Source organism: Mycteria americana, chromosome 9 (genome assembly GCF_035582795.1).
Source record: "Mycteria americana isolate JAX WOST 10 ecotype Jacksonville Zoo and Gardens chromosome 9, USCA_MyAme_1.0, whole genome shotgun sequence".
NCBI lineage: Eukaryota > Metazoa > Chordata > Aves > Ciconiiformes > Ciconiidae > Mycteria > Mycteria americana.
The window spans coordinates 23,209,265-23,236,064 of NC_134373.1; the positions used below are offsets into that span (position 1 = coordinate 23,209,265).

At 35.6% G+C, this 26,800-nt stretch overlaps 1 protein-coding gene across 1 annotated transcript; it reads left to right on the top strand.

The window, feature by feature from the left end:
* Nucleotides 1–921: 921 nt before the first annotated feature.
* GALNT3 (polypeptide N-acetylgalactosaminyltransferase 3) lies at nt 922–12,147 on the top strand. The gene is made up of 10 exons (XM_075511690.1): nt 922–1,471; nt 2,844–3,016; nt 4,279–4,428; nt 4,686–4,920; nt 5,705–5,822; nt 6,233–6,433; nt 7,559–7,690; nt 8,621–8,722; nt 11,367–11,519; nt 12,025–12,147. The coding sequence occupies exons 1-10, from the start codon at nt 960–962 to the stop codon at nt 12,145–12,147; spliced, it is 1,899 nt and encodes a 632-aa protein (XP_075367805.1). The 5' UTR covers nt 922–959.
* Nucleotides 12,148–26,800: the final 14,653 nt, after the last annotated feature.

The window sequence follows — 26,800 nt, forward strand, 5'->3', positions numbered from 1 at the left end:
ACTTGGATTCTGGTAGTCCTCAAATGTTTTTCATAGTTCCCCATCTTTGAAAGCCGCTGAATAATTGCTTGTCTGTGAAAAAAATTGTGGCAGAGTTCCTAAAAGAGGAGAGCTCTTTGACATGTTCTCTTGATGAGTTGCAGAAGCACATGCCAGAAAATGCAGTACAAGTGAATGAAAAAATATACATAATGATTACTTGATCCTCAGGCTAAATTAACCTACTCCAAATTACCTGTATTAAATCTGTATCGAACATGTATACTAGATAACTAAATTAATCTAAAAATTTCCCACTTGGAAGTCTGATTACTTTAATCTTGAAATTGATTTTTTTTTTTTTTTAATATTGGAAATTTCCAAGTCACTGAAATAAGTTGACTGAGAAGTCCTTCCTGTCTTTATAGTTCACCTTTTATGTGGATCTTTCTTATATCTTTCTTAACATATAGAAGGAAAACAGATGGAATCAATCTTATCATTGAACTAAAATTCCCTGCTTCTAGAAGACTTAAAACAACACTTTCCTCTAATTTTAAACAACTTAATTTTCAAGAGTTGGAAGAAAATTAATGTGAAATAGTGTCATTGTGTAGCAATAGTGTTTTATTCTTAGTGCCTGCTTTCTGGTTCTTCTATTTGCAATGTATTAAAAAACAAACAAACACCACCCCCCCACCCACCCCACCCCCCAAACAGGGGAAGTGCATATTTGGTATCATATAGATAGGTTTGACCTGTCTTTAAGTGATAGACACATAATGTTTGACAGTTGGGAGTTGTGAATTAATTCCTGCCTATTAATTTATTGTGGTTTTACATTGTTGAATATACTAGATGTCTAAATTTATACTTTTTGTTTTAATTTACAGGTGTTACAATTTCAAGAAATGCTGTGACCTATTTGAAGAACATCTTTCACAGAAACTTTTGTGTTGTGATAAATTTTTAAAACTAGAATGGCTTTGAAAAAAACACCTAAACTATTCAAGAAACTATTTTTTCACTGGAAAATTTGGAAGTTTAGCATTATTGTGTTTGTCTTTCTGGTATTTTTATTTTTATTACAAAGAGAAGTGGGTGTTCAAGATTTTAAAGATGAAGCAGGGATTGAGCCAGTTGTTGGAAAGAAAAGTCATGTATTAGGTCTCATGTTAAATGCTATGAACAATATCAAAGGTGCAAAGCCAAAAATGCAGATAAAAGCACCTGTTAGGCAAACTAAGATTCCTGGAGAGAGACACTGTTTGCCAGGACACTATACGGCAGTAGAACTAAAACCCTTTCTAGATCGACCCCTTCAAGATCCTAATGCTCCTGGAGCTTCTGGTAAAGCATTTAAAACCATCAACTTAAATTCAGAAGAACAGAAAGAAAAACAGCGTGGAGAAGAAAAACACTGTTTTAATGCATTTGCAAGTGATAGGATTTCTTTACACCGAGATCTTGGACCAGACACTCGACCTCCTGAGTATGTTGAAATGCATATGTCCTGATAGTTGAAAAACTTTTTAGAAATGCAGACTGCGAAGTGATTTGAGTTCATCATTAGGTGATAGTTTAGGAAAGTCTCCCAGCTATACATAATGATTGGCTGTACATAATGATCCACAGTGCCAAAGCCAAGAATGTTTAGAAAGGCTCACTTCTTTCATAGTTTTGAATTGAAAGTAACTATATTTAAATAAGGTTTTCTGCTTTTGCCTTTAAGCTACAATTTCTGAGTCACTTTCTGGAAGCCTGCTAAGTTTTACTTAGAAGAAAACTAAAAATGTGTTTTAAACTTTTTCCCAATTTAAACACCATTCCTCTCTCCCCCCCTCCCCTTTTTTTTTAGTATTCAGTGTTAATAAAACCACCAGCATAATTTAATAAATTAGGAATTGTAAACTGTTGAACAAGGCAATGGAACATCTCGGCAATCTTGTAGTATTGAAAAATTTTATTAATCAAGACTGTAGGACTTGGGTAGAATGGGTTTTGGTTATGAGCAGTCTCTGTCAGTGTCAGTTTATATGTTCTCAGCTATCTGTCAGAAGTGACTAACCTTACTGAGCTGCTGCTGGTAATGTGAATATCGCGTTACACATGGTGCAGCTCACAATAACCTTTGCTAGAGCATAACTGGTGAGTTTTTGCGTGTGTGTTTTGTGAGGCAATGGCTGTGATAATTACCTTGGGGAGTCCTCTAGTCTCTAAAGTTGACAGGCAACAAGCAGTAAGTGTGCAGCGTATGAATACAGAAGTGTTGTGTTGTCATCTTGACTTGCAGTTGGATTTAAACTTACGTTCAGTATGCATCAATCTTGGAAAAACTGTGTTTTAAAATTGTTTCTCTTGAATGGGATATGCTGCCCTAAGGATTATATGGTATTTCTACAAAATTTTGAAGTTCTGAATTAGATCTGTTCTGTTTTTCCTTGCAAGCTCTGCATTCTTCTAATAAATCTTATTTGTATTTTTGGGTTTCAACAGTAATGATGACTTAAAGTCTGATTTTGCAGCTCAGTATCTGCTGCTCTTAATAGAATAATATATTTTTTTCTGAAGAAGACCTGGGTGCTATATAAAACGTACTCAAATGTTGACTCAGTTCTGCTTCTGTTTCACAAATTGTTCAAATGGAGTTCTTATTCATCATATTTTAAAACAATATTTTGTACAGCTTCTCCAGTTGGAGCACCTGCCTTTGTGCTCCAAAACTGGGATAGAAAGTGGAGAAGCTGCAATACTTAATGTCCATACTTATAAATCTTTGTACTAGAAAGAGAAGGGTTTATTTTAAGAGTTCGAGTCAAAACTTTTTGTCCATTTTGTAACATTTGACACTTTCTAATCTGCAGATGTATTGAACAAAAGTTTAAGCGTTGCCCGCCATTGCCGACCACAAGTATTATAATAGTTTTTCATAATGAAGCATGGTCCACTCTGCTCAGAACTGTTCACAGTGTGATGTATACATCTCCTGCCATACTGCTAAAGGAGATTATTTTGGTGGATGATGCCAGTGTAGATGGTAAGAAGTCTATTTTCTCTTGTTTGTTTTTGTTTGTTTGTTTGGGGTTTTGTTGGGGTTTTTTTTTTTTTTTTTTTTTTTTTTTTTTTTTTTAATTTAAGACATGTTAGCATTGCTGATAAATTGGTTAAAAGAGGATATCTGTTTACCATCATTAACATGTATAATGGTATTCTAAGTGGTATTTCTATAAAATATAAAATAGTTCTCCCCCATCTTTTTTTCATAAGGTAGTCAAATAGGAAATTCTTGTCCTCTAAAAGGTTTTTAAACCTCATTTCTGATTATTCCAATTCTAGTGCTGCTTAAACTGCGTAACTGGTTGCATGACAAGTAGCTCTGTAATTTGTGCTTCGAACAAATTACAGTTTATAGAACACAGTATCCAAGGATAAATCGGACAATGCTTGTAGCAATTTGCATTTTATCATAGTGATTCTCTTTATGCAAATTAATTTCGTTAATATGAAGGGCAATGTCTTTCCTAGAAAGTAAAATTATTTAATGGAAAAATAATCTTCAATACTCAAGCTGACTGCCAAAAATAATTTAATGTATACTGAGTGTGATCACAAATGCAAGTTCAAAAAATTTTATATGCTTAACTTTAGATGAACATGTCTATACATACATGCTTATATTAATGATTTACACTTTTTGCATGTCTGTATTTAATATACTGACACACTTGGATGTGAAGTATGTTCAGTAGTACAGTTTAATACTAAGGATGGGCAGAGGAAGGAAGATGCTGTGGGATGTTTAATGAGGGATGTGGAGTTGTTTCTCAAATTTTGCACACTTAAAGAGTTTTTTATATAGCTTCTGTCACTGTTGTAAATATTGTAGCCTTTGAAAACTGGGTGTAAGATGTGCCGTCATTAAGGAAAAAATGTGCATGTTCTGCAGATAACTTGAGTAAGTAAGTACATGATCCGTTTGCTCTGAAAATGGATTTTGAATTGATATTCAAACTGTTAACACTGCAGAAGAGATGTACTAGCACATGTCCTTTCTCTTTTAGAATATTTTTAGTGTTTCATCCCCTGTTCTTGGCCAGTTACCTCTTCCTACACCCCCACCCCCACCAAAACCCAGCCCCTAAAAATAATGTTCAACAGTCAGCAATTGTTTACTGCTTTGATGTTGAGGTCATTCCTAGGATTAGTATGAATTGTTTATGCTGTTAGTTTATTAATGTAAAATTTTAGGCAGTGGCATGTATATACACTGAATACCCTGAAACTGATTTCTCTTTCTAGAATACTTGCATGATAAACTAGATGAATATGTGAAACAGTTTCAAATAGTTAAAGTAGTTCGTCAAAAGGAAAGAAAAGGTCTAATCACTGCACGGTTGTTGGGAGCTTCAGTAGCAACAGGAGAGACCCTTACCTTTCTGGATGCTCATTGTAAGTGTAACCTGTAACTATGCCAGGTCTGGTTTATAACGCTGTTGTCTTTGACTTAATGTTGCAGATTTTTTATGAATTATGAACATTAGCAATGTATCATCTTTCCTATTGCTATTTTATATTATTGAAAGTATAATTAGCAATGCTATTTAAAAGCAGTGCATATTGGCTTGCTGTGGGCATGTTAAAATATTCCCTGCGTACTACTTTATAGCCAAGTAAAAATTGAGTGCTTGTTCCCATTTTCTCCATAGGTGAATGCTTTTATGGCTGGTTAGAGCCATTATTGGCAAGAATAGCTGAGAACCCTGTTGCTGTTGTAAGCCCTGATATTGCTTCTATAGATCTCAATACTTTTGAATTCAGTAAACCATCTCCTTACGGGCATAGCCACAACAGAGGAAATTTTGATTGGAGTTTGTCATTTGGATGGGAGTCTCTTCCTAAACACGAAAATAAAAGAAGAAAAGATGAAACCTATCCAATTAGGTAAAATAATTTGAATAATATTTTAAATCCTTCAGTTTTCATGTTTTTTTGTTATGAACAGCAGTTTGTAAATGAACTAGTTCTTCAGATTAGTATGGTCAGAAGTCTTAGCATCTTAGATGGTATTTGTAGTACTTTCTTTAAGAACCACATTGTAAATTTTAAAGCTTTCATAAAAATATAGCCTCCCTAGAGGCTATAGACCATAATTGCTCTGTATTACCTTTTTTCCGCATGCACTAGAAACATAATAAGCAATTTCTATATATATTTTTTAATCAGGAGGGAAGGGGGAGAGGAGGATTATAAACAGTTCTGTTCAGAGACAGTACCACAGATTCTGGCTCCTCATTCATCATCCTTGAAAGGATGACAACAAAGGTTCAGAGCACCAAAATACTAGACTGTTACAGTGGTGCATTTGATGATAATTGTACATGCTTTAGCCGCAGACAGGTTACTGGTCTGGAGGAGTAATAACTTTGCTTTATATCGTCCATACAGGGAAAATATGTTATTTTTGCTGATGCTGTCTTTTATACCAGCAGTCATTAGTCTAAACCAGTTGTTAATAAATGAAAATAAAACTGTCAAATGAGACTCCATGTGGGCAGATTTAATTGCTTGAAGTATTATCAATGCCAAGAAAATGTATCGATGTAGTGAAACACTGATAAATGCACAGAAACTTCCTAGAACGGTTATACCATGTTTTTACATCTATATTTTAAAAAACCTACCTATTTGAATTCTGTCTTGCTCCAGTAGATTTCTCTTTTTGCAGAACACCTACTTTTGCTGGAGGTCTCTTTTCAATATCAAAAGACTACTTCGAACACATTGGAAGCTATGATGAAGAAATGGAAATATGGGGAGGTGAAAATATAGAAATGTCTTTCAGAGTAAGTTTTCAGAGTTTTCCTTTCAGAGTAACTACTTAATTAGCAGTGCTCTCTATACTGACAGTGTACAGGATTTTTGAGGACAAATTAGTATTAGATCTTGAATTCTCTGCTGAATCATCCAACAAGGACATGGAAAATGAATCACTAATGACCTATGAAATAAAATACAAACATGCTCACTGAACTGATTTTTTTTTTTTTTTTTTTTTAAATGTGTTTAGGGTTGACAGCTGAAATGTACATTTCCAGAGTTTATTTGATTAGGAAATTCACTTATGGTATGCCTGATATATGCACTCTTGCTAGTGGTTTGGAGTTTTTTCCGGTGAACAATAATATTGCTGAATTTTTTTTCCACCCCCTTAATTCTAATTGCAGTGCACTTACACAAAAAATGTTATTATTAGGTATGGCAATGTGGTGGACAGTTGGAGATCATGCCTTGCTCTGTTGTTGGCCATGTCTTTCGCAGCAAGAGTCCCCATACTTTCCCCAAAGGTACTCAAGTGATCACACGTAATCAAGTCCGCCTTGCAGAAGTCTGGATGGATGAATATAAAGAAATATTTTACCGAAGAAACACAGAGGCAGCAAAAATTGTGAAACAAGTAGGTGGTGGTGGTGGTATTAGAAATCACACTTGCTGCGTTGAAAGTTTTGGTGAGCAAAAGTTATTTATTGACAAAGTATGTAAGGAATCTAGATATTTTAATGAAAGGACAGAGTTCAGTTTTCTTAGTGCTGTGGCCCCAACAAACATGAAAAACTTAAGTGTTTGGGTGGTGATAGTGTTGTCTTGTGTGGTGGGATTTTTTGATTGGTAGGATTTTTTCATACAATCTCTAAAATTCTGGGTTGTTTGCATTGAACAGCTACCAGAACTACCAGAAGAGCATCAGAAAAGCTACTGAGCACAGAAAATGCAAACTAACTTGGAGTGAGAAACATAATGTCTCATTAGTCTCAAGTTGCTTAGTACTTTTACTTAAAAAGCAGATTTTGTTGTTCTTTAGCTGCAGAATAAAGCTTATTCAATGATAGATATCCATCCTGTCTCTATCTGCTTAAAAACTTAAGTTAAATTCAGGGGGTTTGGGTGTTGGTTTATTTATTTTTATAAGTTTTCTGGAATTTTGGTCTTTCACCAGCTGGAATCTAGAGTTTTCTTTGAGAAGCTATTTTTTCTCCCTTTGTATGATAAATGTTTTGTGAATATTGCATCACTAATAGCATTAGATTTCCTAAGCATGTTCAGCAGCTAGACAACTGCATTTTGTCTGGGAGATTCTGCATTGTACTGACTATTATGCTAATTATTTAGTTAATCCAATTCATTATTTCAGCTCACTCTTTTTAGTCAGATCAGTTAGCTTTATAGCTGTTGTCAGTATGGTCTTGTTTGTACTTTAACACAGTGCCATGAAGTGGGAAAACCCTCTTAGGACTAAGGATACTTCTATTCTTTCCATGTTGCCATGTATTTTTCCTGCATGTGCTTTGAAATGCTGTAGGCAGGATGTCAGTGGTGTTAGGATCCTGAAAAACAAACAGCAGTAACCATAGTAGTACAGTAGTAAAAACAAAAAACCACAAAAAAACCCCAAAACCAAATGAAGCTTAAAATTTGTTTAATGCTACAATACAGAATATTATAGATTTATATGTACAAAATTGATATTAGTAACATTAGTATATTTCTTTTCCATCCTTCCTTACTTCCCTTCCTCTAACAGAAAACATTTGGAGACATCTCAAAAAGACTTGATTTAAGGCAGCGTCTGCAGTGTAAAAATTTTACCTGGTATCTCAGTAATGTTTATCCAGAAGCATATGTGCCAGACCTGAATCCTTTGTTTTCTGGATATGTAAGTTTAATTATTTTCTGTAGTCTTCCATAATCCAGGAAGTTTGCTAATCTTTTGTGCTACCTTAGCCATAGCATTTACATTTCAGCTATCATTAATTGCTCTAGGGTTTTCTATCACTACTCTGGACAAAGTATCTCTTCTGCATATCTTGCTATTTGAATATTTTATAGTTTTGTCAATGGCGATACGAAATTTAAGCAAAGCTTCTTAATAACTAACAGTAGCCTTGCTGAATTGGATCTTGCAGCTTGCTAAGATAAGCAAAATTCTGCCCATCACTAACAGTTAAAATGATACAAAAGCATAAGCCAGTGGTGCAAGATTTCCTGAATTATCAGGGTAAATTTAGCTTTATATAGTAAGAAGTCTGAGAGAATTTTTAGTTCATGTTAATGAGGAAAACTGGACAGCTGTTTGCTTCTCAGAATTAGGTTTATGATGAGGAAAATGTGTGTTTATAGTTATACGTAAATTTTGTTAAAGACCATTGCATTTCCTCTGCCAAATAACAACTTAGACACGGCATTGCTAAAACCAACAAAATATTAAACAACTAATAATTCTTCGCTTGAGGTGAATGTGAATGTTTAGCAATGTTTAGCACTTCCCCTTCCTCCAATTTTGAATATTTTATGTGTATCCATTCAAATTGTAATTTGAATAACAGTAAACTTTTGTACCAATAGCCTAATAAGTTACAGTGTGTGGCTGTAGACAACCATAATGTAGTTACTAGGCTTTTGGTTAGAAAAGATTAACTCTGAGAGACTAGGATTTTTAGATTTAAGCATTGTAGAAATTAAAAATGAACTAACAGCTGTAATTGTTAAGCCAAAGGTTAGTTTTGTATGCAAGTGAGACAGTTCAATTTTTTGTCATCCCCACTGAGCTTTTTTTTTTTTTTTTCTGATAACACCCTTTCTTTAGTTAAAAAACATAGGTAACCGCATGTGTCTGGATGTTGGCGAAAATAACCATGGTGGCAAACCGTTGATTATGTATTCTTGTCATGGACTTGGAGGAAATCAGGTAAAATATTCAATACCTGATTTTTATGACCTGTTTAGCTGTAATTTTACCATATTAAAGCTTTTCATTTATTTTAGAGAAATTGACTCATTTTTAATATGCAATTTTTTTCTCTCTCTTTTTTAAGAGTTAATTCCTATATGTATTGTTCAAGGAAAATTTCATACTGCTCTTCATGTTGTGTCCCACTTCTAACATTTTATGTTCAGCATACAGATTCAGATTTTTAACACAATTGCACTGCTTCACTTGATCTCTCCTTTCTGTGCAAAACCTTTTCATCCTACCCTTACTAGTTTCTTGTAAGTGTTGTCTTAATTCTTCCTTTCCTTATGCTTCCTCCTATTGCTTCTTTCTCTGCCACCAGGACTCGCACTGTCAAGGAAGATGTTGGTGGGAATCCGGCCAATGGGAGACCAAGTGGCCAGGCCTGAGCCACCTTGCCTGTCATGCTTGCAGCCTCATAGTGTGAGGTCAAACTGGTCTATTCTGTACTGGCTAATGCAAGTGAATAATATGATTGAGTTTGTCAAAGAAGAGCTCTCTGATGCATAGCTCTTGGAGGGAGCAATGGTGCAATATGACTTCTACAGTATGACTTGCAATAGATGTCAGATACTGAATCCTTCAGGCGCTACTGTAATACTAATAAAAGTAACACCTCCTTCCCTGTCCAGAAATGAACACTTCTCTGTTGCCTTAGAGAGTTATTTGGGGAATAAAGTTTATTAGCTGTAGATCCTTAATAACTAAAGATCAACAAAGGTTTAAAAGTTTTTGTTAGAATATAGTTGTAATTATTCTTTTTTTTTTAATAAAATCTTCAGTCTTAAAAGCCATCCATTTGATGGCACTGTGAAAACTCAGACACGTGATCCTAGTTAGTTGATGCTTTCCTAATCAATTTTTGTGGGAGATGGAATACTGTCTGGATTAACAACTACCCTGTTATGTTAGCTTCTTACAGTATTGAACTTTTTTTTAATTCTGTGGTGGATTAATACTATATTAGCCTTTTTGCATTGTCACAGTCATTAATGCAGGAACACTGTACCAAGACATTGTATTAAGAGATCTGCTGTATGCTTCTATTGTCATCTCTCTCTAAATTGTCTTGGACTGTACTAAAACTCTGTGCTTTCAAGTGTTGTGGGCTTTGTTTTTCCTCCTGCCATAAAATAACAGTCTAACTCCCTTTAAATGCCAGCCTTAAGAGAATTTTAATACAGGTTGTGCTGGTAATGCTCAAGACGTGCATATTTCTTACTTAACCCTTCTCATGACAATACTCTATTTTCAGTTGTATTATGTTCCTTACCAGACTTTATCAGGGTAGGCTGAAATTTTCCATGCTCCCTGTTGTCTTTGTCCTTATATTTGAGATAGGAGAAGGGAGTGGAAGGGGGAACCTAGTTTCCAGAGTTGTACATCAATTGTTTATCATTCTTCCTTTTTAGAATATTCTGGGGCTCGGAACATGTCCATCTCAATAGCATCTCAATATCCAAAATTAATGAAGTTTTAAACCTACCTTTCAAGTCGTATTTTCAGGGCTTGCAGAGATTTTGGAGTTCAAAAGATAAATCAGAACAGATTAAGTCAGATTAACAGATTTAGAGTAAATTATTATGTCTGAGAGCTAAGTGACTAAGCAGGTCACTCCTATCAGTACCTGTTTCAGGGGCTAATGTTGGGCACAGAGACTTAAGAGTGAGATGCCTGTTTGTCGCTTACTGCTGTTCCCACTGATGCCAAGACACTGAGGAGGCAGAAAGTGACCAATTGGACAGATAGTTGAAAGCCACAGGGAGCTAACTGAGCCTGGTCTTAATAGTCAAAGGAAAGATATGGTGAAGAAGGCTGATATATGGAGCTGAGAAACAGTGGTAGTGGGATGTAATGATAGGAACTCCGCTGTTTAATGAGAGAGAAAAGGAAGAGACCAGGATGGTAGGGTAGGATGAGAGGTATAAAAGGACAGCTATGTTTCTAACTGTTAGAATTAAATCCCTGTTAAGACCTGAATGATAGCCTAGGATTCCTGAGCCTTAAGAGTACTCTGCTGTCAGGAAATAATGGTAAAATTCACTCACAAAATACATGCTTATATTACTTTTCTAATGGCGAGCTCACAAGAAAACATAACAGCATCCTGTTGTTAGCATTTATTGTTTAGATCAAACAGCAAAAGCTGATGTATGCCAATCAGTATTGCTCCACGTGACAAATTCTTGGTTTTGGTTGCTCTAAGATAAAACGAAATCCAGCCACAAAAATGGAATAAAAATTTTTAAAGTTAAGAAATGCCAAAATTTAAGTTATCCATGCAACTATCTCTACTCTTCAGTTTGTCTTCTTGAATTATTCATGATTCCTGGGGGAGCAAGCAATGAGATCTTGCATCATAATGCATATGCATCAAGTGTCATTTGCAATTTATACATTTAAGTACTTCTAAATATATTCCATTGCATTAGTATTTAAAAATGCTTTTAGTTTTCTAAACATTTTTAAAGTGTGTATGCTAAAAATCAGAGAAATGATTCTGTAGTCTCAAATTGTTGAATAATAAAAGAAGGGTTAATTTAGTTTAATACTCTTGTTTGTATTTATTTACTGAAATTTTAAAAAATTATTTAAATAGTACTTTGAATATTCTGCACACCATGAAATTCGACATAACATTCAGAAGGAGCTTTGTCTGCATGCTTCTAAAGGACCTGTGCAGCTTCGCGAATGTAACTACAAAGGCCAGAAAACCTTTGCCTTTGGAGAAGAGCAATGGCTGCATCAAAAGGTATTTAGACTGCGCAGTGAATCAGCATCTTATCAGTGATGTTTTATATGAGTTAATTTTTGATTTCCAATAAAAGAGAAAACCCCAACAAAACAAAACTCTGAAGCCAAAAAGGAGTAAATTTATTTCTGGGACGAAAATGAAGATAATTTCAGCTTTTCAGTTACCAGATCAAAACTTGATGATTTCACTATTTTAAATGTAAAGTAGAAATGTCACTTACAAAAACAATTGATATCCTTTAGTGTGTGTGCCTAGGCATCCACCTGGAAGTCAATCCAAATGTTTGGTGTCTTTTAAAATATTTTTTAAAAATTTTCTAATAAAACAAGTTGGCACTTGCATACTACTCATACTCGTTTGCTAGCCCCCCCCCTCTGCACTACCTGTATGGCCTTACTCTTTGTAACAGCAATGAACTTGGGAAAAAATGAAGAGTGGGGGGAAATAGCATGCTCATTGTTTGTTCACTTTCTTTTTTTTCCTCCTTTTTTACCCACTTTAGGATCAAACTCTGTACAATGCAGCACTACATATGTGCCTTACAGGAAATGGAGAACATCCGAGTTTGGCATCCTGTAATCCATCAGACCCCTTCCAGAAGTGGATCTTTGGCCAGAACAATTAAGATTTGATATTTATAGGCCAGGAGCATTTTATTAAAAGAAAAGATCCATTCTAAACTGTGATCATATATGTATACTGCATCTTTACGTGATGCATACTTTAAATGCAAAATGTTTAAACTGTTTCTTTTCCCTCTTATTTAAGTTGGATATAAAATGTGTCATCAGAGATTCCCTAAGAGTCCATTATACCAAAGATGATTGAGGTCCTGATTAAGAAAAGTGTTTACAATATTTCTATGATAAGACTTTATATGTTGACCACTGATTCATGGATCCTATAGTCCTCTTCACCTTGGGGACCGTATGTATATTGTTTTTCCACATATTGTAAGTACTTCTGAGGAAGACTAGGTTTCTCTGTAGAGTTTCAAGAAATTATTGTATACTGTCTAAAAAACACAATGCTTTATATGTATATTTTTATGCTCTATTGGTTGACTTCATTTATTTTTTTTAATCATTTGCTCTACTCAGTGAACCTTTCTCAGTATTTTTTAAGTTCCCTCACTTGAAAAATTAAATGTCTGATCTTGAGGTTAAAGCCAAATAGGCTACCACACTGTGCTCAGCTTTTAGTAAGTCAATTCTTCTTTTGTAGAAGAAAAAAATAATTCTCACTGAAATATGTACGTGTGATTATTTTAATGGAAAATGTGCTTATTCTGATATTAATCTCCTTTTATTTAGCCAAAACTTTTTGTATAGGTTTTTTATATTTCATGAATTTTAAAATTTATGACAAAGTTATATTGCAATAGATTTCCGAGCTGCTTAACACATATTTTTCTGCATTTTGTTCATTATTGCTTTTAAATTACGCTATCTACTAAACCCACTTTTTTCTACCTTTTAGTGATTTATGCAATGTTTACCTAATAGTTTCTAATGTTATCTGTACGTAATTTCTTGTGCAAACACTAGCATGTTGATTTTTTTTTTCTTGTTGTTGCTGTTTCCCCTTTTACAGAGGACTGATCTCAGTTTTATCAGTTCAAGGGAGACCTTTGCCTTCCTAACTATTCTGCTAGCTCTTTTAATGAAATAATGTATTCTTGTTAGCATCCACAAGTATATTTCAATAGATCATGTAGAGCTATGACTTCATAAATAGCCTAGCCTTCCTTTGATTAAGTATTTAAATATATATATCATGGAATCATAGAATAGTTTGGGTTGGAAGGGACCTTTAAAGGTCATCTAGTCCAATCCCCCTGCAATGAGCAGGGACATCTTCAACTAGATCAGGTTGCTCAGAGCCCCGTCCAACCTGACCTTGAATGTTTCCAGGGATGGGACATCTCCTGGCAACCTCTTCCAGTGTTTCACCACCCTCACTGTAAAAAAATTTCTTCCTTATATCTAGTCTAAATCTGCCCTCTTTTAGTTTAAAACCATTACCCCTTGTCCTATTGCAACAGGCCTTATGAAGAAGTCTGTCCCCATCTTTCTTATATGTCCCCTTTAAGTATTGAAAGGCCACAATAAAGTCTCCCCAGAGCCTTCTCTTCTCCAGATGGAACAACCTCAGCTCTCTCAGCCTGTCCTCATATGGGAGGTGTTCCATCCCTCTGATCTTTTTTTGTGGCCCTCCTCTGGACCTGCTCCAACAGGTCCATGTCTTTCCTGTGCTGAGGACTCGAGAGCTGGATGCAGTACTCCAGGTGGGGTCTCACCAGAGTGGAGTAGAGGGGCAGAATCACCTCTCTCGACCTGCTGGCCATGCTGCTTTTGGTGCAGCCCAGGATTCGGTTGGCTTTTTCTTTGGTTATTTTACTGGATGCACAGTTGTTAAACACCCTCCAGTTAGTCTTCCATTGCAGTCACCAGTCATGCCCATTTTCTGACTGTGATTATTTCAGGCCTTCTTTAAGGAAGGTAACTCTTCTGCACAAGAAATATCCTCTTTAGGAACAGAGATGTACGCTTACTTGAAAGTGTCTACTTCACGGTATGAATGTGAGATTAATGAACATCCCACCCTTAAAGCATCTAAGGTCACATAAAATTGCACTTTAATAAGGTAAACTATTTCATAATAAAATTTTTTTATTCTGATTTGCAGAAGACTTAATTGGTTTATGCAAATTATGGAGGTTTAAAAATAATCTTAAATTTGCATGTGTTATGATATGGGAGGAAGATGGCTATGAAATTAAAATAATAAACTTCTAGGAAGGGAAGGAAGCAGCAGAATAAAGACAAGGAAGACTTGCTGTCATCTAGAAGTGCCAGTGTTGTTATTAAGTAGGGATGGGAAACATCAAAGGTAAAAAGTACTTAGACGTTGCAGCTTGTCGAAAGAATTGTGTTGAACGTCTATCGTATCTATTCAAATGGAAGAAAATAGGAGGTGTAATAGCAACCAGCTTAATAATCTGAATCTCAAGAAAGGTGCACATAACAGTGGGAAGTTTAGCAGTAAGATCAGGCCTAGTTAGATGCAGCTAGTAACACTTAATATTTTAGGAAATGCTTAGTATTTCCTTTAAGTACTGTATTCATAAGAGGGAGATTAAGGAAAAAGTCATGGCTGCCAAAAGGAAAGAAAATTCAAATTTTTAAAGTGAAGACAAATAAAAATATTTGGCTACATGATCAAATACAAAGCTGAGAATAAATTTGAAGGGGTGGGTATTAAAGGTTGAATAGGACAAAATACACTTAAATTAACTTTGTCCTTTTGTCCTGATAAATAAATAGTATCATTTCAGATAAATGATAATTTATCTATAGAGTCTGGCGGATGGATAGATGGATGATGTTGTGGGGGTTTTTTTTATTTCTAATGCGGGGAGGAGCCTATCTTTGGTTAATTTAACAGTGTCTGACTAATGAGTTCAGCTTCTGAAGAAAAGCAAGAAGAAATCCTTTCAGTAGTTCTAAGTTATCTAAAAGACAAGTGAATAAGCGAGACCAGCAAGAATTTGTCAGAAGCATTAAGTTAAGCTAATTTCTTTTTCTGGCTTGATAATCATGGCTTTGAGTCATGTCTTGGCTTCTGTAAGGCTTTTGGTGACACCTGTGAGAATATCCTATGAAGTTAAACCTATATGACTTAAAATAACTTGCTACAGTGTGGACATAAATTGTTGAAAAGACTGTATTGGGAAGGGTTATTATTGTCACTGTGAAACTTGAAGGCTTTATTGAATGGCATTGCACCAAGATCTGCCTGTGCCCTCTGATAAATATTTCCATAATTCAATAACAGAATACAAAGTATTCTTATTACTTTTGCAGATCAAACCAGTATCAGAAGGGCAATAAACGCTCTTGACACACTGGAGGAATTGAGGAAAAATAGGATGCAGGTCAATGAGAATTGTTCAACAAACGTGAATAGAGGATGGGAGTTTACACAGATAGCAGCTGTGCTGTGTTGACCCCCAGGTATGAAATGGAAACTGAGTGTTCAAGGAACCTGTTCCAGAAGATAAGGTATTTAGCATAACTGTTTAAAAGGACTTGAGTTCTTTTAGTTCCTAGTTTGTGTTACACAGCAAGTGTGTTATATTATTTTTAATACCACTAAAGGGTAATTTTTTCATCCAACCTGTTTCTCTTACAAACTTGTCAGATTGGAATTTGCATAAATGAAACATCATTTATCTACTCATTACCAGTTTTTCTTTTTAGAGGTAATATTCAAAACTTGCATAGAATTTAAATTGCAGGGAAACAAGGGAACTTCTTGCACTTGGTAGGAATCTCTTAATGAGCAGGAGTTCAGTGCTAGAGGAGCTCCACTCTATCTTTTTTGGTTTTCTAGTTGGTAATCTAAGACCATAGTATTACAGATATAGCAATATATGTACTTGTCACTCTTTTCTACAAAGATTAGGAATAGCCTATAGGTCACCTAGTTGTTATATTTTGTGTTCAGTTCTAGCTGTGGAAGGGGAAAATTTATTCTGTGATTTAAAATTTTCTTTACTATTTTTCTGTCATTTTTTGAGACTTCTTTTCTGGCCTAACATAGATCAATAGTCCAAAATCCATAAGATACTTGAACATAGGCTTTTTAACCATTGCTACTGTTGCAAACACTTTAATCTTTTTTTATATGTTTACTATCTGTTCTTTAAACTATGAGTGGTATTTTAGTCTGTATTTTTGCAGTACTTGGTATAACAGCAATTCAGTCTTACTTGGACTCCCTACTACCTGCCAGAAAAGAGGGAAGCAGATCGATAAACATAGGAAGACATTAAGTGACTTTTTTTGTTCTATTCTGTTTGAAGATCTGAAATTAACTTCTGTGTCTACATTGAGTATCGCACTTCCAAATATGCACCATATATGTGTGTGTATATAGATAGATATAATACAATTTTAGAAGAGCAATAGGACATCTGTAAATATGATTAGGGGTTTAGAAATTTTTTTTTAATTAATTACATTTTTTAAAAACTCCTTTCTCAAAAGTAATAACAAAGCAGCAGTAAGAAACATTGCAAGCAGTTCAAGTATTAGTTATTGTGTGTCTTCTCTGGGCTTTTCTAGCACCAGTCTTCAATTTTTCCTGAAAAGTAAACTATTTTGCAGGGTTTTTTTAGAGGGCAGAAGCAGACGTTCTCCTTGGTATAACTTATTCCTCCAGCATGATTCTCTTGAGTAATTATGGTACATTCTACAATGCAGTACTGACTTTTCTATACTTTATGTTTTGCTGTATACATTTCTTTAAATACGTTGAATTACTCTAACTGAGAAATACATGAAACTGAAAGAACTTGTGGACGCTACTTCCTTTTAAAGAATAATCTCCCACATTTTGGGAATGAGTCTTATAATCTTATCCATCTGATTAAGATTATAATATTAAATTGAGATGTAGGGGGCTTGATTTCAGTGGCTGAGTTGTCAGAACTATAGCCAGTCCTTTGAACTTCTTGTGCACAGATCTCCCTTAGGGTTGTACTTTCTATCAAACATTCCAAGGAAGGGACATGTAATCTTTTCTTTTCTGTATTTTAACGTACCTCCTGAATTTTTCAAGTAAGGATTTCACTGCTAAAACATACTGTCCAAAACTGCACTTGTGTCAATAGCACGATAGCACAATTTCAAGTAGTAGTTTAATATTATGATGTTAAAAAACCCATGGATTTTTATTAAAAAGCTTTGCTGCATCATAAGTTTTTGAAAAGTGTATTTTTAAAGTTAAATCTACAATATCTGATTCTGTTCTTTATAATGTAAATGTTAGCTTGAATTTATATTTTATAAGGGGTAACAATAATAACTTTAGCATGTCTTGTTCAGTTTCTCCCCAGTCTGAGGGAGAAATTAATGCAAGATTACCATTTTTTAAAGGAAGAAAAAACCTTTAAAAAGTAAAGCATTATCAAAGGGTTGGAAACCAGAAGAGGAAAAGAAAATCAGAATAGGAAGGAGGTAGATGGATGGGGAAAGAGCTGTATTGGAAATATCACTGTCTAGACTAGGTGCCCTTTGTTTTTTGGGGGGAATGGATATAATGATTTAAAACTGTACAGCATTCCATACAGATACTAAAATTACACACTGGGTTCCCAGGCTCAGCAAACAAAAGTAAAATCCCCCAAAAAGCGAATGTCATATTTCTGCCCAACCCTCTTCCTCATGAAATAGTTTTACATGATGGAGGTTCTGGTTGATTGGTTTTATGATGGGAAATTGCATTTAAAAGTTGTTTAGAATCAGATCAACATTATATTCACACACTGAAAAGCTAGGAAATGACAATTCAGCTCTTTGTGCAAAATAAAAAATAGAAATGCTGTATTTTCTGACAGGTACTGCATCTGTTACATAGGATAGAGGAGTTTCAAGAATAAAAAAGCTTGTGGGTAAGGAATAAGAATTGTTTAATGAATAATATTTATGTTGCTAAAATGGCATTTACTACTAAAGCCAGCAACCCTACAAAAAATTAATCTCAAAGATAGATATTTCAAATAGTACCCTTGCTTACTTAAAATTTTGATTTTGTAGGATTTTTTTTTTTCTGTTCCTAATTTGCTTTCCTCTTTTCTCATTTTGGCTTGCATGTCAAAACATTATTTTTCTTCTCTCTGGGTTACAGCTCAGGCAATACCAAAAACAAATTTTGAAGGGGTGTCAATTGGAATTAAAACTTCAAATTGATTTTTTTTTTTTTAATATGAAATACCTTTATTCTCCTTTGGTATTATTCCTGTCTGAAACTGAACTAGAAGATGGCTGATGTGACACATGGACTTTTGTCACTTTATTACTAATACTATATATCCTGGCTTCCCTTTTTAGATATATATTTGATCTACTTTTCACACACTTCCATTTAATAATAATTATTATCTAATATTTCATTATATTATACTTAAATGATGCACATTAAAATGACTAGTTGTTACGGTTTATTTTTTAATTTTTTTTTTTCTTCCTGGTGTATTTTTCATGCTGCATCGTGCTAGAGTGCACAAAGCATGAGGAAAGCTTTTTGCTAAGAGTGGAGAATTTCCTAGGGATAATGATCTCAAAACAAATATGCTACCCTAAAATACTATATTCCCAGATATTGTATGCGAAATTTTATTCTCAGTTCAGTTGGACTGGCTTGTCCTAAGATAAGACTGACTAGTTGTGGAAGATCTCAACTGATGGCTGAGGCACTATGATGTGGCCTACCTGACTGAGGCAGGTTAGGCATCATTTTGGGAATATGAAATCCATTCTGGTTGGCTTTCAGAAGGATTCTCTCAGTCTTTCAGGTAGAACTAGTTAATCAGATCAAAGTAACAGGGTGACTGGAGAACTGTCTCCCTTCATTGAACGACTGAATTCTAGACTGTAATAAATTGACTCAGCACAACTCAAAAGCAGCAATACAAATTGCTGCTAGTAGTATGTCGTTACTATTAGACTGCTCCAAAGTATGTAGAGAGGGATGAGAATCAAGTAGTTCCTCTTTTGAATGTGACTATCCCACTAGCTTTTTCTTCCTCCCTCCTGACAGTCCCTTTAACCTCCCAACTTTTAAGTGGACATCACTGTGTCTGCTGCCTTCTCTTTACCATGAGCAATCTTAATCATCCACCTATTTTGGGGCAAAAGAAAGCCACTGCTATAACCAGGATGGTTTTCATGCTGGCTTATGTCAGCTTAAATGCAAAGATAACCTGATTTTTAGATTGTCAATGTCTGTTTTCTCCTTAACTCTGTTCAGGAAGTCAGCCAGAATGTTGGTGCCACTGGGCATATGCAGTAGCATAATTTCAAAGTCTTAAGTGCCTTCCCCCCCCCCCCAAAAATAGGAGCCTATGGAAGGTAAGACAGCCAGACAGGGTTTGGGGGACTCAACAGCCATAGGTTAATACATATGTGACACTCTGAGGTTTTTTGGTCTTGTTAGAATTTACTTTCTCATGACATTGCTTTTCTGAATGTTTTTCATAAAATTTCTGCTGGAAATGCCCATATTTATTTTTGAAACAATTTTTTTTCTTCACTGGAGCCAATCAGGCATCTGTCTGTTTCTGGTTGCCCAGGATTCCTTGACCTGATTTTTGCATTTGTAGGGGGTCTGGATCCTTTAAGACCACCCACTGAAGTGGCGAAAGCTACCAGGATCTCTATCCCTAGTTAGCGTAGTTAATGGGATTGCTCTGCAGATCTTAAAAATCTTGGCTCTCTAATAAACATATATGGTGAATTAGCAAGAAACACTGTTTCTTTCTACTGTTGTTTCATTGAATGTTCTCTGAAGCCAGTACAATTTCTGTAAAAATGCTTTGGTTTTAACAAATCATTAGTCTTTCTCTCTCGTCATTCTTGACCAACTCCAGCTATCGTGTCTAGATAAGGCTAAACGTTTTCACAGCTTCTTAATCAATTGTGATTATTGTATTATTTTCAAGCCTACAGAATGGAATACTTCATGTACTAAGTTATAATTTTGTACCTAGTATTACTAGACCCTGAAGACAGCCAAAGGCTGTCTTGCCAGTAATGTCTTAAATATTGTGGATAAAGTTAGTAGGTGTCGAACTTCCAGGAAGGAATATCTGATGCTTGGGTTCATGAAGGAGAAATACATATGGTAATGTCTGGTATAAGAAGGGAATGCCTGCAGTAGCATGAAGGATTGGGTGACTGAAAGGGTAACAGCAAAGAGAACAGAATTTGTCCAGGAAAGAGGCTTAGGGGGAGGACAGAAGTTAAGTGGAAGAAAACTCAGGTCCTAAAATGGGAACTTGCAGGGCTGTCCTCCCCAGTCTTCTGTTATCACCAATTTTGTTTCCTTTCTTTTCTTAGCTCTTTTTTTGGCTCAAAATAAGCAGAAAGGTGGAAGTCTCTAGCAGTCTGAAATGCAGTATGAGAGACATACAGCCCAATGTCCAGTATTAACCAATAGTATGGTTGGTAATGTCTTGGCAATGCAGCTGCAGAAAGAATGATCTACTTTTAGGTGAATTTGTGGTTTGTGAAACTTAGCAGTGCTATGGCTATATGTAGTCAAATTTCCATCCAGGATCAGTCAGTATGACTGAGGCCTGAAACCACTACAACTAGCAGTAAGTCCTGGGGAATGTGTAGGAGATGGAGAAACATTTCAAACTAGTAAATGACTAAAGTGAAAATAACGTAGTAACTTGCATGATGGAATATAAACATGAATATATGCATGATGGAATATAAACAGTCTGTGCTGGGTGCAAATGGCTGGTGAGGACAGCTGTGGAACAAAGGTAGGTTACACCTAGCAGGTGTTAACTCACGTATAAGGAAGAGAAAATAATTTTCTGGCACATTTAAATCTTGAGAAAAAGGGGCCTTCTCCCATCTGATGGAAGGAAAAAATAATGGAGCCTGAAGGACAAGAACAGAACGTTGGAAAGCAGTGATAAAGGCAGAAAGCTGGGTGGTTAAGTCAAGGGCTGAGTGGACTTGGAAAAGTGACTATGAGAAATGCTAGGGAGAAAGAAGAGATGTGGGGGGAAAAGCAAGGAAAGTAGGGGACAGGTTCCTCTAGGAGTGGGACAGCAGTGCAAGTGAAGGGCAGTGAGAGTTTGAGGAAAACATGGGAAACTGAAGTAGCAAGGAATTTGGTGGGAAGAATATTGTCAGAAATGGCGTTCACACAGGAAATGTATGTGGGCACTTTAAGGAAGAGCTCCAAGGTTAGAATCATAAAGTGCTGCTGAGTTTTTTTAACGATGACTTTCACCAAAGTTCACTGAATTAGTGATTCTTTTGAGTGCCTCAGTGCCTCCTAGATTATATAGGTCTGAGAAGTCTAGATGCTTTCTTCTCCATTTGGCTAAACCTTCTATACTTCAAACATGCAGTGCTGTCAGGAAAAAGATAAGTGGTTGCCAATGGTATGCTATCAGAGAAATCATCACATGCGTTGTGACTGATAACTGGCTAGTTGACAGGCTGCTAGCTACTGGGTCTGTTGCCAGGGAAGACAATTACATACGTTTTTGTCACTTGCTGTTGGTGTAATTGGTTCTAAAGGCCGTTCAGTAAGGTAGCATTTGCCCGCATAGATTACCTTGCATTAAATAAAAAAATCTTTGCTTTAGTATTAACCTTTGCTTTGAAATTAAATTATTTCTATGAGATAATAAGATTTGTGATTTAACAGGGGACAGCAGTTCACAATGACACAGCACACTTACCTAAAATGTTGAACTGTGCTACTCTAGGACCAGGAAACGTTTACTGAATATACTTGCCTGATTGTTAATCCAAGAGCTCTTGTGTATATTTTCAAAAGGGACTGGAATGTGTAACAAGAGAGGAAAAAGGAATAAGGGAAAGAGAAAGCTAGTGAGCTCAGGGCAAATCATGGCTACTACCTCCCTGTCTAGATAACTGGAAATTAAGAGCTGAAGGCCACCTATTGACTTATTGAAGGCCTGAGGTTGAAGTGTAGACTTGCAATGTTTTTGCTGGCTGTGGAACAAAAATTGGTTTCTGTGGGTTGGCTGGGCCTGCCTAAAAGCTGGGCTTCTGCTTTAGATCTGCCATGAGCTAAAGCAGAAGCAGCCCTAATTGTTGGCAGCAACCTGGAGCAAGAAAGATGGGGTTTGGGGAAAAACGGAGGCATGCAAAGGCCAAGCAAGATGAGGGGCAACCTTTGATGCGAAAGGGAAGGAAGAGGCAGAGGTGTGGCCAAAAAGGTAATGTGATGCTCCAGTGTGCATTTCAAATACTTGCTTGGGACTGGAATCAAAAGCCCAAAGGATATGCTAGAAGAAATAGAACTAAAAATGCTTTTTGCCTGGTGATTTCCAGTTTAAGTGGAAGATCTCTTCCGCAAAGGCCAGTTTGCCATTATCCACAGCTTGTAGCACTCAAACCAGTTAAACACAGATGTGGAAAGAAAAATGGTTTCTGCAGTCTGCCTACATAGTGCATTTTGTGGTGTGTGTATAAAACTAAGCCATACAAACAAAAGCTCATGCAAACTAAATCCCGTTTTAGTACCAGAAACCAAGAAATATTCGTTGCATAATCCAAAACACTCTTCAGTAATGACGTAATAGAGAAATAATTCATTTATAGTGAAGTAGTCCAGGATGCTATATCACTATATCTTAACCAGCTTAAAATCAGTTGAATTTTCCCTTGGGCTACAGTCCACTTTGTATCATGTCACCCTCCTTCCAGAACTCCTTTCTCTTTTGTTAGCAGAAAATTTCTGTTGAAATGTCTATTGAAAATATTTAGCTTTGTCCCTTCAGCAAATATCTTCATTGGTCCTGCAGACATCATGGTCATAGTATGCACTGAAACATGTAAATCGTAAGCCTTTACTCTTCTCTAAGCTAATAAATCAAAGTGAATAATTTTTGTGGGGTTTTTTTGGTTTGGTTTTTTTTTTTTTTTTAATGCTGGATTAGATGTCTAAAAACCAACTAAAACATCTTCAAGTGCCTCACATTACCTACTGCTTTTCTGGATGTCATTAACATTCACATAAGTGGCATGCTGAAAATCAGTTTGTTGCAGGGAGTCCTCTGGCTCTTTTACTGCTTTTTTTTTTAATTTAAAGCACTTTCTGCAATGGTGTTATGGTCGTCTTTTCTCCCATGGAGGGGAAAAAAAGAAATACTATTACATATACAGCATGTAAAAATTTTTACATCTGTCAATCAGATGGCTATGTAAACTACTGAAGGTTACCAGAAAAGCTAGCATCAGTGCTAACCTCTGTCTCACCATGCTCTCTTACACATCCAGGAAAGTAATCACAAGGGCTGAAGAAGGCTTGATTTCAGGCAAGGACAGCTCAGCCTTACTCCCAGCAGGACAAAGCAGGTCCTAACTGTTCTGGGACTTCAGGGCCTGTGGCTCTGGGCAGCTCCCGCCCATGAGCAAGAGGCCCCACTGGTCCTTTGTGGCTCTACCTGGTTATGACACCATTAACTGCAGTGGGACTTCGCCAGCTCGCCATAGCTGAGGATTTTGTTTCATCACCCTTGGGAGTAACTGCTGATTTACACTACTGTGAGTACAGAATTACGTGAGTACGGTTAATAGATCAATTTACAACTGAACCTTAGTGTTAAGTCGTCTTACTTCTGAACTGTCATCCTGATGTCTTGAATTAGAACATGTGTTGAAAGTTGTTTTACAAAATTTTTTGTGTCAGTATGGCTTAGCAAGCCCTGGAGCAGCACTGTTAACCATAGTTCATGGCAATGAAAAAAGCAGTCTGATAGCAGATGTTCATCTATTCCATTCTGTGTAACTCCTAACAAATTAAAAACAAATGCTACCTTAAATCCTGTGAGAACTTTTTTTTATAATCTAGCGAACAGCATCTGATCTTTATCAGGTTTTGTAACTGCAAATAATTTAGCCATATGTAATTTGTCATTAATGCACACTTAAGGACAACTTACCTTTTACAAATGTACAGCTCAATTTTAATAAATATCAGAATAAAAACAGGGCAGAGACCTGTGATTGTTAATTATTTTCATAGTGAAGCAATGTTGATCAGCAGTTTTCAACCTAATTAAGCAGTTGTCCTGAAATTTAACAGTATGCTTTATATGCCATTGTAGCCATTGAAATGATTTGTTGTATAAACTTACTGCAAATTGTCCACCAGAGAGAGCTGTTGCAAAATTTTTTTTCCAACAGCTGTTGAAAACAATTCTTTCATTAACTTATAACCAAAATTATTAAATTCACCATGACAGGTGCAGATGAATCATGTAGTTTATTCCACTGGCCAAAAAGTGTAGGCAGTAGTACCATTAAAGGGCAAATGGATATACCTAACAAGGCATTTCTGTTCATTTCTTAAATATTTATATGCTGAGTAAATTAAAAAAACAAAACAAAACCGAAACTGTTTCTCCTTACACTATCAGACTATGAGGAATGGCAGAAATGCTTGAAATTTCACAGAGCATCTTTAGAAGCTCTGCAGGTCTGGGGAGGAGGTGCAGTACTAATTCTGGCTCTGTTAGATGGGAGAGGAATGTCTAGTGACTGCATAGTAGAAATAAGATGCACAATGCACTGGCAGCCATGATGTAACGTAGAAACCTGTTTTACTTCATTGCAAACAAATGGACAATATATATTGTACAATATATAATAAAAATACAGCCAATACAAGTGCCACTAATTAACAAAAACCCTAATGTTAAGACTTAAAAATGCTCATTTTTGTAATATATACACTGCAGTAATAAGCCACAATAAATACATCAAATTCCATATCATTCATAATAAATACAGAAAATATAAATACAGAAGAATACAGTTAATTTGAATAAATTATTACAACATAAGGTCTAGGTTAAGTTCTGTTGAATATTATTGTAGCTTATATTACCCTTTGGCATCTTTGATGTTACAACTTCTTTAAAAAAAAAGAAAGGAAATTAAGGAAATGTGTAGTTCATGAAGCTTAAAATTATTTCCGTGTACAGATTTTAAGATGAAATTTCTTTCCCTTCACTTCTTCAAACAGTTTAAAAGCAGCAGTCCAATTACGTATGTTGCTTTACTGTTGAGATCTCCATAATTTCAGTATGCAAGATCATCTGTAATGGAAAATGTTAAGTACTTAACATAATTATTTTTCTCAAGAATTAGAAAAGTTAGAAGTAATGTACAAATTTTAAACAAATGGCTGCAATTACACCACAATTTTACTAGTCCCATTTGAACGGATTACATGTCTGAAAGACCATGAACTTCAGTGCTTTTGAATTCATGCCGTGGTGTGTTGTTTACCACTTGCCAACAAAAATTTCAAAAGCAATTTTATATGCTTATGGGGAAATATATATATATACAGAGAGAGATGAACCTCCTAAAAGACAGCTCTAAACTAGACAGTGTAAATGTTACGTAGTTTGTATTTGTTAAAACAATGAAAACACTTTAAACATAAAAAATGTAGTAACTGTTGGTTTTGTCTGTTTTTTACAAAATTGCTATCTATTAGTTGTAGATGGAAACAAATCAAAATAACCAATTGCCATGTTGTATGTTAACAGGTATTTATTAACCAGTATATTTGTATTAATAACTTTGTTTGTAAAAAGTTATTACACCAGAATGCAATTTAACTTAGAAGATCGACTTTACTAAGACAATATTACAGGCTGAGGCTCTTAGGAACGGATTTGTAATCTACAGATTTTGACTATTTTTGCACTGTTAAATGTCTAGCGCTTATTTTACATCGAACACTTTTTTAACATGTTTCACAAACTACACTTCAGATGTATTTCCAGAGAAGTGCCTACAATCAGTCAATTAAAAGAAGGGCCCAGTTGTTAAGCATGGTTTACATGGGCATTGTTATGCAAGAACTGAAGTGGTGGTATTTGTGTGAAATGGTTTGAAAAAACAGCATGCTTGCTTCTGTTTTTGTTTTAAGAGAACCAGCTGCCAGTGCACACAATGATGCAATCTTTTCAAGAAGCTGAAAACTCGTGCTCAGTCTGTGTATCAGAGACTCACGAATGGATGGCTGGTTCTTCTCGGTGATCCCCCAGCACCCCAGCAAGGTTGACATTCACCCATAATCCAACCCAAAATGTCATTCTTAAGAACATCTTTAAAAAGTTTAAGATGGAGAAACCTAAAAGAATTAGTTGCCGTAATGTACTAAGTCTCATTGGAAAATCCCAAGCTAAAATGCTAATAAAAAGGACATGTATTTCTTTGTTGCTTTTAGTCTCCTGTTATCTGAGAAACAGGTTATATTAGAACATGTGCCTGGGAGCAGAGTTAACTAAAATGATATTGAACATGACTTCGCAGTTGACATAGGCAAAGACAGGGTAGCAATGCTCCTAGGGTGTTGCTTTGCTTTGTAGTTTTTACCCCATGCTTTTGGATAAGTCTTTTATTTAAAGTCCGCCTGTATACAACTGGTATGGAAAAATGACATTTCCTGTTTGCACTGAGTTAATGTTTGTTTTAAAATATATTAAATAACAGAATTAATATTATGATCTAACATGGCCAAGCTTGTAGTAAACATGTATATACTCTTCCATCCTTGCTCTGGGGATATCTTAATTTCCTTTTTTCCTTCCTTTTTTTTCATATATAAGGTTTTCTTTTGCCCTTTAGAAGAAAAAGATGTCCTCATCAGTCTACCTCTTGCCTTCATCCTTTTCCTCTAAATTGCCCTTTCTGTCC